This window comes from Limanda limanda, chromosome 2, assembly GCF_963576545.1.
Source record: "Limanda limanda chromosome 2, fLimLim1.1, whole genome shotgun sequence".
Classification (NCBI taxonomy): domain Eukaryota; kingdom Metazoa; phylum Chordata; class Actinopteri; order Pleuronectiformes; family Pleuronectidae; genus Limanda; species Limanda limanda.
Window position 1 is genome coordinate 28954389 of NC_083637.1, and position 15780 is coordinate 28970168.

Sequence of the window (15780 nt, forward strand, 5' to 3'; positions counted from 1 at the left end):
TTGTGGTTACAACAGCAAGTGGTATGTTGTCTGTCTGTCTGTCTGTCTGTCTGTCTGTCTGTCTGTCTGTCTGTCTGTCTGTCTGTCTGTCTGTCTGTCTGTCTGTCTGTCTGTCTGTCTGTCTGTCTGTCTGTCTGTCTGTCTGTCTGTCTGTCTGTCTGTCTGTCTGTCTGTCTGTCTGTCTGTCTGTCTGTCTGTCTGTCTGTCTGTCTGTCTGTCTGTCTGTCTGTCTGTCTGTCTGTCTGTCTGTCTGTCTGTGTATCTGCATTTGGTTTTAAAACAATTGGTCTTAAGTTAACAACAGAAGTAAACAAAAGCAGGTTTCTTGTTTCTGAAATGATAACCGTTCGTTTCAATAAATGTTCACAATATTTCCCAATTTAAATATTGATAACTCCAAAATATAATGTACTGGCACATTTTTCAAAGTTTTATATGAACGGAAAAAAACAGCATGTTGTATCAATAGTCCCAACAGTGTTGAATAAAAACATCTCTGCATCTAAAGGGAGCCAGAGACCAGGGAAGACGACAGACATGTTGGCACATGCTATGAGGCAGTGAGAGGAGCAGGAGGAGTCGGGGGAAAGCAAAGTGATCAGGGGTGATAAATGAAAGAGAGCAGACACAGACAGAGAGAAGAGACAGTGGGGTAAAAAAAGAGAGTCCGGAAGATGAGGCGAACAGGTGAAGGGTGTAGTCACGATCCCAGAAGTCTTGCCATCTCAGAAAGAAATGGATAGACAAACAGATGTCTGCAGGGAGAAGAAAGAGGGGGTGATGGAAGTAGAACGAGTGAAAAAGCTAAAGGATGAACAAAGAGAGCCAAGACGGAAACACGCGTGGGCCAGAGACCATCGGAAGAGAGAAGGCGATGCATCCGGAGCCACTCTAAAAATACCACTTGAGAAGAGGAGTGGATGATAGAAAGAGGATGGAGACAGAATGATATAAAGAAGATGGGCAGGATGAGAACATGGGGAGAAAGGAAAAGAATAGATGTCAACGACACTGGTTTATAAAAGCAAGCACATGAGTAATATTTAAATGAAAACAGTGTTATGTGTCGGAACAAGGAAATAAAAATACATAACGTTCCTGCTAGTCAGCGTGGTCAATGTCAGTGAGGTAAATAAGTAAGAGAGGGGTAAAGAAAAACAGCAGTTGGGTGCTTTACCGAATGCAAACATTGTTTTGTCGTCTTGGTTGCCTGCCATGATGTCCTGCAATTTTACATATTTGGGCTCCTCAGTCAAAAGGCTATAAAGTGGTGCTCACGTTTTAACGTCAGCAGATATAAAGCACCCAGACGGTCAGTGTGAATCTATCTTTAAGGCGGCGAATTCTCAAACAATCTGGTTGATCCTTCTTGGCTTGATAGGGTTTGATTCCCAGTTGTCATTCTTTCCAGGATTCAATGTCGCTATCACTGTAACAGTTTGGTATTTTCAAGTGTTTAGGTTCCACCTCTGTTTAAAGAAGTGTTTTCTGTTTATTAGTAAATCCCTGTGTTATGTCTGTTTGAGTTGTTTCTGGGTTTCATGTTTTCACACTGTGTTTCTGTTTCCTGTTTTATTTTGTAGGCCCTGATCCTAGTGTGTTCTTCACTTCCTGTCTCTGTGATTGTCTGCATCAGTCCTCATGTGTTACCTGTGTTCAATTGCCCCTGCCTTCCCTGTGTGTGTATATAAACCTCTGTGCGTCCCTTTGTCCTCGTCGGATCGTTTGTCTAACCGTTGTGATGTCCTGTCCTGCTCTCCCTGTTTCTGTATCCTGTGTCTCCTGAGCCTCTGCATCTCTGCATCCCCTGTGTAAGAGTCCAGTTTCCCCCTTTAGTGTTTATAGTTGTTTTGTCCGTTAAAGACTTGTTTCATTAAAATTACACCCCTTGTGAATACTCTGCGTCTGGGTCCTACTGCTTCACCGTATTCCTGACAATCACATCTCCTCATAAGGACATAAAACTGTCAATTTAGTACACAACCTTTAAAGCAGCCGTAATAACGACACATTAATCGACGTCTTCTGCTTTCTTGGTTGTTTCTTTTTGGTAAAGAATCTCTTGGGAGGTCATGAAATTTTGCAGGAAAAGAGGCTCCTTTATAACTGAAGTGTTCAAAACTCTACCACTTGCACTTCTTCTGAACAGCGAAATGTGTCCATTGCCAGTATGTCCTTTGCAAGGAACAGGCCACACTGAGGCCCCATTTATACCTAGTATTGACAAGAGTCTTGCATGAGCCAATCACAAGAGAACAGTCCAGGACACTGGGGTAAATGCACTCAAGATGCATTTAGACACGTGGTAATGACCAGGGCCTGAGGTCGTTCTGGTCGCTCTCAACCATGAGCATGAAACATGAACACCAGGGTTGAGTACCAAACTCACTAGTCTTGAGGACACTGACAGAACTATGTTAGTACTACTGAGTATGATTCATGTTATAAAACAAGTGGCACATTTCAGTACCTGGAGGCAAAAGAAAGATTAACCACTCCAGATCAGTGGGTGACGGTAGTAAATCCAAAAACTGAAAAGGTGGAAGAAGAAGAAAGATTTGTCTAAATCAGGGGCCACAATTTACATTATATGTCCAACATTTGTGCACGTTTCCTAATCGTTTAAGATGCACATTAATTTAATTCCTTGCTTACTGTTAGCGCTGAGCAACACATCATTGGAGATATTTTGAAAATTGTTCCTTGTTCAATCACATTGTGTTCTTCAAAAAAGAGTAGAAAATAACAATTCTTAGTTTATTTAAGATAACTGAAAGGACATGGGCACTTAAGGGCCATTCAGTATTCTGCAGGGGCCCCATGGCCCTGCCCCTGGATCTGCCCCCATTTAGAAGATCAAGAAGAAGAAGAAGAAGAAGAAGAAGAAGAAGAAGAAGAAGAAGAAGAAGAAGAAGAAGAAGAAGAAGAAGAAGAAGAAGAAGAAGAAGAAGAAGAAGAAGAAGAAGAAGAAGAAGAAGAAGAAGAAGAAGAAGAAAAAGAAGAAGAAGAAGAAACTAATATGACAATACAGCAAGTATGTTTTAACTTTTCAAAAACTTGACACAGACAACGCTCACTGCAATGTCTGTGAAGCCAAATGCAAATCCTGCCATGGTAACAGACTCTGGTAACACAGACTGAATCCTTCTGCTACACAGAGCCAAGCAGTGTTCAGCAGCCGCCCCTCCCAGAGTCAGTGCATGGATATTGATAACTATTTTTATTGATGCTATAAGTGTTTTACCCATATCTATGAAGCAGAGTGCTTTTCTGGCATTGTCAGAGTGAGTTTGTGTGCATATTTGTGTGTATCCATCATTCTGTCTCTCCTCTTTGTGCATTTATATTTTCCTCATTTCGCATTTATATATCTCTCCCCCATTTCCTTTCCTTCTTTACTTGTCATACCTCTCTCTGTCATTAGTACTGTATATTGTATTCCACATCGCATTTCTCCCATCGTTTTCTACACATCGCTGTATACAGTATATACAGTTCACTCTGCATTGTCCTCTCTGTTTCTTACAGTACACAAATCACATGCAGTGTACAAAGCATCTGACCTTACACAGCCTGCTTGGTGATTTGTAAGCCATGACTCTACTTGATGGAGTAGTTGTGGAGTAATTACAGGCAGCCTCTAATCCCCTCACTCTATCCCAGCAGCCTCAGCTATAGCTGCCACTGCCTCAGTTGCCCCCCCTTCTTCATCATCATCTTCAATTTCTCCTGCTCTTCAATTGATTACCCCCTCTCTAACCTCCATGCACAGTGATCTACAGATGAAATGATGGTGTAATGAAGATTATTCATTTATGATTTTTTATTAAATTACATCTACCCCGTAACATTTGGCCGCACACTTCTCACCACTTTAAAATGTCTATGATTTATAAATTTGAACACTTTGAGCTAGGCGGACAATGTGTTTTCCCGACAGTGTACTGTCCGGGCATCACTGGCTGCGTGAGCCAACAGTGGCTCTGCGCATCTGCTGCGTGTCTGCTGTGTGTCTGCTGCGTGTCAAGTTTCTCTGTTGTTCACACAGGCTGCGTGTCTGCAATGTGACGTTTCTGGAATGATCAATGCATTTTCCTTGAATTAAAGTGCAGCTATACAGGAAACTACTTGCCTGGACACTACACTATAAAAGCGTAAACCTTCCGGTCCTGTGATAGCACTAAAAATCTTATTAAAACAAAACCTGTTACTTTGAAAAGGGTGCAGGAAGTGTTGCAAATATTTAGGTTTGAAACATAGTTGACAGATAGACATTAAAACTGTGGTAAAAAATAATTTTCACTATCTACTGTGGGATGCAGAGAGAATAGGCGAGGCCTCGACTCAATAGATGGATGTTTTGAAAACACGTGGAAAAAGCGGAGCAAAGGATCTTTTACTGATAGGCTAGTTAATATTTTGTGCCTTTATGTAACATTTTTTAAATTGAAAAGATTTAGTGTATTTGGTGGAATGCAGGTACTCCTGCAGGTATTGATATATATTGTTTTTTATCAGTTCTGCATATGGCACTGAAACAACACCATGTGGATATATTTGTGCTCTTCCCCTGTTTATCTCACGACCTTCTTTGGAACATATACCAAATGGCATTGAGTTTTTGTAAAAAAATATTAAAACCTTATTATGGGGTAAATTCATCAACTTTTTCTTTTTCAGAGAGCCTGGTCAGCTGGAGCAAAATGCATTCTCATTCAACTTTAATGCTGGGGACGTCTGGGAGCACTAAAGAGGCCACCCACCGAGCCTCACTCAGGTCTCTCCCTCTCAACCCATAACTCACAATCCCACCCAGCCACACAGTGCGAGCCACCATTTCTTCCCATCCTCTCAGGCCACATCGGTTTTCCCTGTCACATTACGCTCCTCTTACACCATTGGTAAAATATTAACTGCACTGCCTATGAAACGGTTGCTTGTTTCACTGTATACTTTTGTAAAATTCCATTTAAGTTGTACCGTTTGAATATTTAATTAACAGAACTACAGTGGTGGTTTGGTTGATACCGTCCAGCATCAACCAAAGTTCGCAGGTCTTCAAGATACAGGCACAGCCAGCGACGTGCATTTGTTGTGTCTTGTCAAAACGTTGTGGGAGCAGCGTAAGGCAGTGTCTTGAGGCAGTTAATCTTCTTTGCTGTCGGGTGGAACTGAATGTTGGAAAACACTCAAAAACGTAATTTGCTGTCATAACTATAACTGTATTATTCCCAAAATGGGCTTTATGGAGAACAGGGAAAAGGGTACCGTGTTAATCATATCACACACAGACCTGTCGGCTAATTATTCCAGAGTGGTGAATACCTTGGTGTGTTTTGTACGTTTTGGTTCCATAGGTCAGTCTGTGTGATACTGGACCCCGTTCATTACAGATTCAAGATGATGGCTCTATAGAATCTGTATCAGCTGATGAGTCTGTCACCATCATGGGCCAGGAAATCTTCATAGTCACTAAACACTTGTTTCCAACTAATCCTTCAGTGCCACTGCATCCATCACTCAGCATTACGCACAAGTGTCATGGTAGTATTTAAGTTTACAGCTATTGGACCGATTACTTCACACATAAGTGGGATCCAAACCCACTCTGGGATACTATTTGGAAATCAAAATTTAAAGGTAAACACAGGTTATAAATTTGGAGGTGTCCAGTGCGCTGGTCTGTGTGCTCTATGCGCCTGGTCAGCACAGACACATTCATAGCAGCGATTATATGAAAACTGAAGTCGTATTTGGTGATACAGGCACAATGTTAGAAAAGATATAATATATATAATATATATAATCTGTCTTAAATTCACCTCCTCACGTCTGCCTCACCACTTTCCTGTCTCCAAAATGTCCGTACGCATGGGTTTGAGTATGCATACAACTACGCACATTCACCCGTCTGTTTTTATAGATCCCAACATTTGCATGAGAAGTGGCGTACGCACAAAATGGGGTCTAAAAGATGGGTACGCAACGAATATAAATGAGACCCCAGAATTGTAGGAATTAAGATCATACTGGGCAAATGTGAAGCATTCTTCTTCTAGTGCCAACATTCAGTTTCAGTGCCACTGTCAATGATAGTGTGTTTCAACAAGGTTTCCATCCTGAAGGTAGTTTGTTCCCTCTGATATGTACTACTGCACCCCGAGGGGCATACCGGACCTTTGTTGTCATGGTTACAATAATACATACGCAAACCATACCAGTGGCAGCCTACAGGACCTCTGGGAGAAGCACAAGACAACATGAAACTTTTTGGAGACATGCAACAAAGAGGACAGATTGAAGGACAAACAGATGTCCCACAAACACAAATCATGAACACACAGACACACACACACACACACACACACACACACACACACACACACACACACACACACACAAATAGTTCCCCCCCCCCACCCATCCACCAACTTCCATTCCTCCAGGTGTTAAAGATACACCCGACTGCCTTTGAGTTCTTTTAATTAAGAGCAAAGTGTGAAGATCCAATTCAGCACACTTTGAATACAATAGACACACAAACACTCACGAAAAGCACATAGACTCACACTCTCTCCAGCTGTTTGGAAAAAAAGAGCGGAGGCTAGCTGCAAGGAAACAGGACAAGCTGCACAGTAACAAAGGCAATCTGTCTTAGCAGGAGCTGACTTTTCCTTCTGCAAGCTTTCATCCACAGGCCAACAAAACAGCAACACCATCTGTGTTTGTGGTGCAGTTTGTGTGTCACTTGTCATAAGTACTGCAGCACAAGTGTTCTCAGATATACAATATAGACACGATGCCTGCATTCCTGTGTGTGTGTGTGTGTGCGTGTGTGTGTGTCTGTGTGAGCAGGGTTGTGACAAACACTATATGAGCTTGCATGTATTGACCTATGTAAAACAGGAAGGCACATACGCATCCATACACAAAAATGCACCAGCATACAGAAACATACATCTGCACCCTTGGTCACAATGCAAACATTTCACACTATAGCTAATAAATGGAATTAAACAGTGGGCCAAAACTAAAACAGGTTAACAAGGAGAAAAAAAGCTTGGGAACACCAACAGCAGCCAGTGAAGTGAATATTTAAATATTTCAGGAACTGCTTCCAAGTGTGAGCTATTTTCAGACCTGATCCATAATTCAACATTAGCATTTTTCCCCCACAAACCTTGAAACCCAGAGGTCTGCTCTGAAAAATACTCCTTCTTAACCCAGCTGAAAGACCAATTTTGGGTTTAGTGGATATCTTTTGGGGTTTTCACTCGAGAGACATAATTTAGTGACTTCATATGATTTTAGCTAATGCTGTTGATTCCAGCTAGCCTGCTAAAAGTATTCTGGACAGACAGCAGCAGATATCTGAAACAGGTTAAAGATAAACAGTTAACTAATCATATCATAGGAACAATGGGTAAAAAAAGCACAGTGGATACAACAGTCATTTGGAGCCAGGTAAAAGCATGTCTACTTCAACAGGAAGAAGCTTTAGCTTCACTTTGTGCAAACCTTTTGGCTCAGACATGTCAACACTACAACAAACCTAAGGATTGAGTGGGTTTGTTTGTAAGTCTCTTGCAGTTTTTGTTTTACTGTTGAAATCTTTTTATTGTCACAAAAGCCATCGCCGTTGTCTGTGGCCCTCACAGGACTTAATAAACACAACCAATCATTTCATTTGGACCAGATTGCTCACTAGCGTACCTGTCTGTTATCTAACCGACGTACCAGCATGTGCCCAACCTGCCCATGCTCTCACTGAACAAGGACCTTCAGCAGAAGATACATACAGCGCTGAAGCAGAGACAAGAGCTAGCGAGCGAGTCTTGGAAAAGTCTTCTTACAGCAGTTGTCAGTGTAAGTTTTGGGGAACTAGCTTCGACATGAGCACCGATGTGAGGGTTGGAATGTATTGGCTTAATGTTTTCAAGTTTAGTCTGCTCTTGTTATCTTTTTCAGGAATTTCCAGATTCCAGATTACCTAAACTCTTAGGCCCATTTTTTATCTGCAGTATCAATTATCCTGGTTCCATCTTTGTTCATACATGTACAGTTGTGACCGCCCCCTCCACCCTCACCTGGACACTAGGTGTCCCTGGGCTTTATTCCCCTGAGCTGTTGGTGGAGGTGACGTCAGCTGCATCAGTGCACACCTGGGCCTGGTGTGCTCTGCCCTTTGGAAGCCGTGCCTCATTCATGCCTCTCTCTCTCTGGGGGGGAGGTTGGTCTCCCTGACTCCCACAAGCTGCATCGGTTTTTGTTTGCCTTACACACACACTTCACTCACCCATACATGCTTTACATGACTGACCTACTGATTCCTATGCATTGTATTAATTATATTATGTTTATGTTAACATAAATGTCTGTATTTGTAGCAGCCAACTTGTGTCATCTCCCTCCTTGTCTCAGGCTGTGATACCTAAGCAGAGGATGTGTGTTTTTTGTGTGCTCTCCAAGAGGTTAAAAATTCAATGTGTTCAGGAATTTATGCTGTCACAGTTTGTATACATACATATGCAGAGCTAAACATTTCATTTAATCACTTTATTCTGTTAAATTTGACACTATCGCTATTGAAACATGAATTTCAACATTTGGTGTAATTAGACTGAATCATTAATAGTTGGAGCAGTTTAACACGTTTCTTGGAATGTTAAAATTGGTTACAACTAAAGTCATTAGCTAAACAAGAACTCAACATAGTGTCAAACTACACACACCGGAAAGAGAGTTTGTATAGTCGTTTTCAGACGTGACCTCCGGGTTTTAAAACCCAGAGAATTGGCTACGGAGTTTACCTCAGAGTTTGTCTTTCACACATTCACAACACAGCAGGAGGTTTGCTGCACAGACTCCTTCACAACAGCATCAAATCCACATTATTCAGGCGAGAGATGGAGCAGCTGGGTGCGGCACACAGAGGCAGGAAGTGATGTATTAAGTCTGCTGCGTAGATCACCTGATCATGTTTACAGCACCTCAACGAGGTCGTCAGCTCTTATCACTCAAACTCTCTTGACATCTTCGTCGGTGTCTTCACGTGTGTGTCACTGCCTTTTCAGCAAGAGATGATTGTTTTAAAATGTTTGCGTGAGTCACGTGTTAGAAGTATCACCCACGAGTCTCCGCAAAGCCTAGAGCCACATGATGAGCTGAGACAAATATCCATCTCTTTCGCCAGACTAGTTGAGTTTGGAAAAAGAGTGATCTTCAAGACACCTAGCACTATGGGGAACTTGAGAGTCTCTTTAGTCTCTCTCACTTATAAATTAGCATTGTGTTAAGTCCATGAGTTTTCGCCATGTTTGCTGTCTTGGCCTCATCTTTGCCCTCTGTCATGCTAGCTTGCGAACTTGCTAGCCCCTGCTAGCTTGCGAACTTGCTAGCCCCTGCTAGCTTGCGAACTTTTTAGTCTCTGTGTCTTCTGTACCACAACAGTAACATTTATATTACCATTAATATTTGTCCTCTATAGCAAAAGTGTTCCTGTGATTTAACCTTTTGAACACACACAGTATTGCTGTACTCCATTAGAAGGCAGCAGAATTCTCAAGCAACATTTGCCATTTGAACTGTTTTTAATATACAAATATCAACAGACTGAAACCAACCTGCCCACATCCGATCAGAAGTCAACCTATTTCCCCTAATAATGAAAACCTTTTGCTTTGACCTTGTCACCACACTACAGCTGACCTCTTGGTGGACACTAGCGACCTCATCGGACAGTAGACGGGGAGGGGGCTTCGCTGCCCTTTAAATGCCCCCTGTAGCCCCCTGCCTTGGGGAGCCCTGGTACAGAGAGATTAGCAGTGTGTGTGTGTGCATGTGTGTGCATGTGTGTATGTGTGGGGACCCCTTACGGAAGCTCTTCCCATTCATTCTGTCTCCCCTTTTCCTCTCTCTTTCCACTGCTCTAATCCTTAAAACCTTTAAATCCTCCCTCCTCCTGTGCTCCGGGTCCTGATTTCTGCGTCTGTCCATCTGGTGTCAAGGAACCAACTCTGTCAAATCTGCACCTTGTACTGTGCCATAGATAGGAAATTGTTCAAGAATTGAAGAAATGTTACCAAAAATACTATTAAAGCCAGAAATAAATTCCAGTAAATTCATAGAGTACTACCGCTTATACTGTCTTCTTGTACTTCTCTGCCTTTAAAGCAACAAAAGTGCCTCCATTAACCCCACCCTCCCCCGCTCCAGCCTTAAGGCCCTGTGTGTAGGTCCACCCACGTCTGAAATGTCTACAACCTCTCTGCCGAGGGCATCAATATTTTACACATTGTTTCTATATTTACATTTTGGAACCCACAAAAGCTCCCAGGAGTGGACGGGATCTTGGAGCATTGAGCGGCAGAGAAAAGACTTCCTGAGAGTTGATTCTTTTGACGTCACATCCTTGCAGGGGTTGGTCACTGCCGGTTCAGCATTTCACTCACTCCTGACTGCATGAAAGCTCTCATTCACTAACATCCGCTGGATTAAGAAGTCAATAGTGGTTTAACAAGTCAATGGAACAGGCCTCTGAAGTCAACAGTGCACTAAACGTGGACAGTGTGTCCGTTAGCGCAGTGAATCTGTGCCGACTTCCAATGATATGACCGGAGCAAATTATCAGCGGCCAAAACCAGGTGTTCTGGCTCAGCAACACATCAGGCCCATCCAGCTCCTCTCGTGCTGGAGGTTACACTCACGACAGATAAAGTCCCATATCAGTCGAACCTTATCAGGGCCAGCTGCTCAGGTCTCAGGAAACCACTTTGAACAGTGCTGACCGGGTGCAATAGTCTCCACATAAGGTACAGAATGTTCTTTTTGGATGTGAATTTTCACTGCTGCTGAGGAAATCCTCGATGGCTGTTGTTTATGGCACCTCTGTCAGTGAAGATTAAGATGAAACACTAACATGTGCTTTAAAGGCCCATAGGTTTGGATATGCTAAAGAAATTACCTACGACCTTGTTAAAACAAAATAAATAGAAAACCAATGATATAATTAAAGCAAAGGTTACTTAAGTAGCCTGATTAACAGACTGAACTGCAATTTCACAGCAATCTGATGTTTTGCTCATGTAGTCGATTACTGTTTCACCTATTATAGCAGTTCATCTTTTTCATGATCATCAAAAAATGTGAGATAAATGTTAAACGGTCTGTATTTATAAAGCTCTTTGCTAGACTTGATGACACGACAGGACAGTTTTGCCATTCACCCATTCATAAATGCAGTCATACATTGCATCACTATGAGCAGGATTTTCTCATCACACATCACTCAGCCTTAATGGGCAATTCGGGGTCTCAGTATCTTGCCCAAGCACTCTTTGGCACACAGAAGGGAGGAGACTGGGATCGAACCACCAACGATGTGGTTGGTGGACAACCTGCTCTACCTCCTGAGTCATACCCTCCTCCACTTACAATCAATTCTGTCAACAAACGGCCGGCTTTACAGATGTTATAATCAATTCCATGTCTGTTGCCATTTTCTGTTCCTCATGAATGTAGCTTTCAAACATACTTACATGTATGGAAGCTGTTATGTATTTGCGTACATACAGGTATCTATCTGGCTATGTAGGAGGAAGACCAGACTTTTGAACCTTCTTCAAAGGCATGGAACCAAATTCCGCTTTTAGACTTGGATGACTTCAATGATATGAGAAAACGTATGAGAGAGAGAAGTTTTTTAGCAAGTACATAACTGACACCATGGGACAATAATTTGTTTTCAATGGCTCTATGATCAAAGGAAGCTGTTTAGTGTGGTTGTACTTGTTATCTGAAGCTCACTGAGTCAGTGGATTATTTAGATGATCTGCCAAGGACTCTATCGTATCTATTAATGTCAATATTGTCTGTGTTCAGGAGATAATAACAGATTTTCAAAATGTTTCTGATAGCACACGTTACATAGATATTTAGAATGATAAATATCTATGTATATCTATAGATATTTACAATGCCTAATACAGTAATAAATGTGTTTTTTCATTCAGATTCTTAAACCTGACTGTAACACAGCTTGACACAATTTACCACAGTCTCATTCGACTCATCACCCGAGTTATATGCAAATAGTCTTCACCTACATCTGTGTGTTTTTAATTGTGAAGGATCAAGAAGGATAGTGGGGTCTTTCTTTGTAGAGTTTGCATGTCGTCCCTGTGTCAGCAATGGGTTTTCTCCAAGTGCTCCAGCTTCCTCCAACAGACATAAAGATTGGGCTAGGCTAATTCGAGACTCTAAATTAGTAGGTGTATGTGAGACTGAAGGGCTGTTGGTCTCTATATGATGGGCCTGCAATACTTAACCACCCCCCCGCCCCCCCTTTGCCCCATGTCAGCTGAGATTAGCTTCGGCTCCTCCTGCGAACCTCAAGAAGATAAGCGGTATAGATGAATGATGGATGGATAGAAGTATCCAGTATACACAACACATATGGAAGTTTTGGATTTCAAAGATTTACTTTGCAATATTTAAAATAGTATTTCAGAGCGTGTGTACCTGATGGCTGGTTTGTATGAAAGACTTAATTCAGTAGCTTATAGGCTACAGTATGTAATTTGATCTCCGCTGTCTCTTGAATAAAAGATGAATTAAAAAAGCTTAACCAAGTAACAAACATGCTCTCTGGCCTTGGAGGGCTTGTTGGTTTATTTTTTAACACATGCAGTAGTTGCCCTCTTATTGCATGACGACATCTGGGACAATAAGGGCGACACTGTCATGGCTGATAAAAATAACAATAAGCACCTTTTGAAATACAGTAACAAAGTGCTTTACAGGTTAAAAATTAAAGATTCAAGGCAAACAATAGAAAAATAGGCAAAAGCTATTTGAAGATCACAGACTAAAGCATAAATGCACAAAATAAAAACAAGAACTCATCTGAATCTAAAAGAGGTCACGTAAGCTTGTGATAGTCTGCATCGTCCTTTCTTTTTCCCTGACTCATTTACTCTGCCCCAAATACATCAACTTCTGAAAAAATGGCAATTGTGTTTCTATTTATTCACGTTTATTTGCTTTACGGGGTCTAACTTCTTTATATTCAGAAGTACCTCCTTATTGTCAGTGGCAGTTAAAGACCATTTTTCTGTTAAGTCAGTTTGGAGCATCACCTAAATGACTAACGTGTAATAAGTGGAGGCCAAATTTAAGCCAGCTTTGTTGTTCTCACTAGTCTGATCTAGAACTGTGTCTGATAAACCTCTTTCTGATATTACCCATCATGCACAGAGTGGCTCTTCGGTGTATGTTAACTCCAAATAAAGCTTCCCCTTGATAACAAGAGGATATACCTTCTGTCTTCTCTCTCTATACTGCAAAGTGTCCTCATATTCATTGTGTCTTGCATGATAATCCTGCACAATATGCCGTGGTAAATTTGAAAGAGCAGCAATTATTGGAATGGTTTTCTGAAACCACATTTCTCTTTTGTCCATGGTGTGCTGGTCCCCATCAATGATTAGCCAGATGATGAAGCCATTATTGACTGAACCTGAGCCTGCGCCTCATGGAACATTAAATACATAACTTCCTCTCAAGGGGCCCGGAGCAGCTCTCACCCAGCTTCCCTTCAGGCTGCAGTCGGGAAATGAAAACAGCCATTAGAATCGGAGCGAGAGCCAGAGTGCTTATAGGAGGCTGCACTACCTGCGACGACAGTACCCATGGTGGTGAAGCCAGGAACAGGGCACTCACATGTCCCAGTGCAGGTGTGGGTAAAACAGATGAGCATACAGGCCAAGCTCACTTGTAGACTCTGCATAGGGCTTCAAACTGCCATGGTGTGTGTGGGAAACCCCTGAGCCACCAAACTACATTGTAACAAACCCTGTATAGGAGGAAGGTTAAGCCCATCATGACAGTGTGGTTTATAATACATTATGTGTTTGTGACATTAAAGTGGCACACTACTATGCTACTATATCTCTGGCTATTCCACTATGATGCTCCTTTAGTGCCACACATCTCTGCGTCTTTCGGAAACATGTCACCGCTTATTCTACGATTCTCGGGTAGGCTATTCACCATTTGATCGAGGATTTCAAATGTGCAATATAACATAGCCGGTGTCTTCTAGTCTGTATCGTGTCCGGTTAGGGCCTAAGAGTCCCAACCACACCCCATCTTCCTCGCTCCGCCGAGGGGGAGCGCAGATGGTCGCACACACCGCCTCACCGTGCACCGTGAGTCCGGCTACCGGGACTTTTCAAACGGTTTGTGCCGCTCCAGGCCTGTGAGCTATAATGCCACAGTAATTCCCATTATTGCCGATCTCATCCCCTCTCTCTCTCTCTCTCTCTCTCTCCCCACCTTTCTCACTGACACACACACACACAGACATCAACTCATCGGGCGGAAAAAAAACACTAAACGGATAAAGCCACTCCTGGCAGCATGCGTGCGTAAAAAAAAAGGAGAACCGGAGTGGTGCTGGATGTGTAAGCTGAGGGATGGGGTGCAGTCCCCATTGATGAAAACGTGTGGGTGAGGGATGGATGATGCTATGATTCATCCCAAGCTCCCCCCCACACCCCCACCCCCACCCCATCACGAGCACTGTCACACCCCGTCCTCTTCCTCACGGCCCCATCTACACCTGTACCATGTCTGACCCTGTTTCAGGTCATCTTTGGCTGCATAATGTTTTAATATTGGCTGATCCCACCCCTCTCAACCCCACAGGATGTATTCGTTGTGATGCTGAATTGTTTCACACACACACACACACACACACACACACACACACACACACACACACACACACACTGAGCTGTTACTGCTATGTACTGTGCCTTTATACTGGTGAGTCCGTTTTGGGGGACACACACACCATTAAAGACAAACCTTCAGGTGCAGAGCTGAGGACAGACTAATGGCTGCTGGCTGTGTGTGTCAGGTTGACCAGCACAATGGTAGCCTCATCAGTGGTGATCAACCGGGCATTGATGTGTATGTGTGTTCGGCGTGTTTAAGTTCCACCTGATAGAAGGAAGGATGCTGCCCTTACTTTAGCATGGCTTGTTCTTTGTCCTCTTCCTCCTTCTGCCGAGCCATCACTGCCATGATGATCTTCCTCTCCTCCTCGGTCAGGTGGCTGAGGTCCGGCAGATCCGGCATGGATGGCGCCGCGGTGGGTGGGCGAGGGCCGCCCTGGGGCCCCACGGAGGCGGACATCTTCTCCACCACCACCGCCGACGCCGCCGCCGCCGCCCCGCCGCCTCCTCCCGCTCCTCCTCGGCGGGTCGTCTCGGCTGACAGGTTTCCCCCCGGAGCTTTTTCCGAGCCACACCTCACGACGCGCTCCGCGGGCACGGCGGCCGCGGCAGCCGCAGCTCCGGCGAATAGTGCGGGCGGCTCATGGTTGCGGGCAGCCTCGGTTGTGCTTTTGTTCGTCCACTCGCCGGATGCTCGTCCCACCACACTGTGGTCAGTCACTACCCCCCCGACCAACCCCTGTCTTTTCCACCTTCTCTCCCCTCCACCGCCCGGATTCACGTGGAGCCCATGTCCGCTGGTTCACGCCGGGAGCTGAGTGGAGCTGAGCGGGGCCCTGGTTCCCTCGGCTGGGTAGTGGTCCCTCCGTCAGACTGGAGCAGGATGTTGGATGGTATAGGCGGAGTTCTCTCTCTCGCTCTCTCTCTCTCTCTCTCTCTCTCTCTCTCTCTCTCTCTCTCTCTCTCTCTCTCTCTCTCTCTCTCTCTCTCTCTCTCTCTCTCTCTCTCTCTCTCTCTCTCTCTCTCTCTCTCTCTCGGTCAG

General features: G+C 43.6%; 1 protein-coding gene across 1 annotated transcript in view; it reads right to left on the reverse strand.

Moving 5' to 3' along the window:
- rims1b (regulating synaptic membrane exocytosis 1b) overlaps nucleotides 1-15198 on the reverse strand; it is a 73883-nt gene extending 58685 nt beyond the window's left edge. The window contains exon 1 of the mRNA XM_061085573.1: nucleotides 15032-15198. Within this exon, the coding sequence (XP_060941556.1) occupies nucleotides 15032-15198 (167 nt within the window). The remainder of the gene's footprint in view (nucleotides 1-15031) is intronic.
- Nucleotides 15199-15780: the final 582 nt, after the last annotated feature.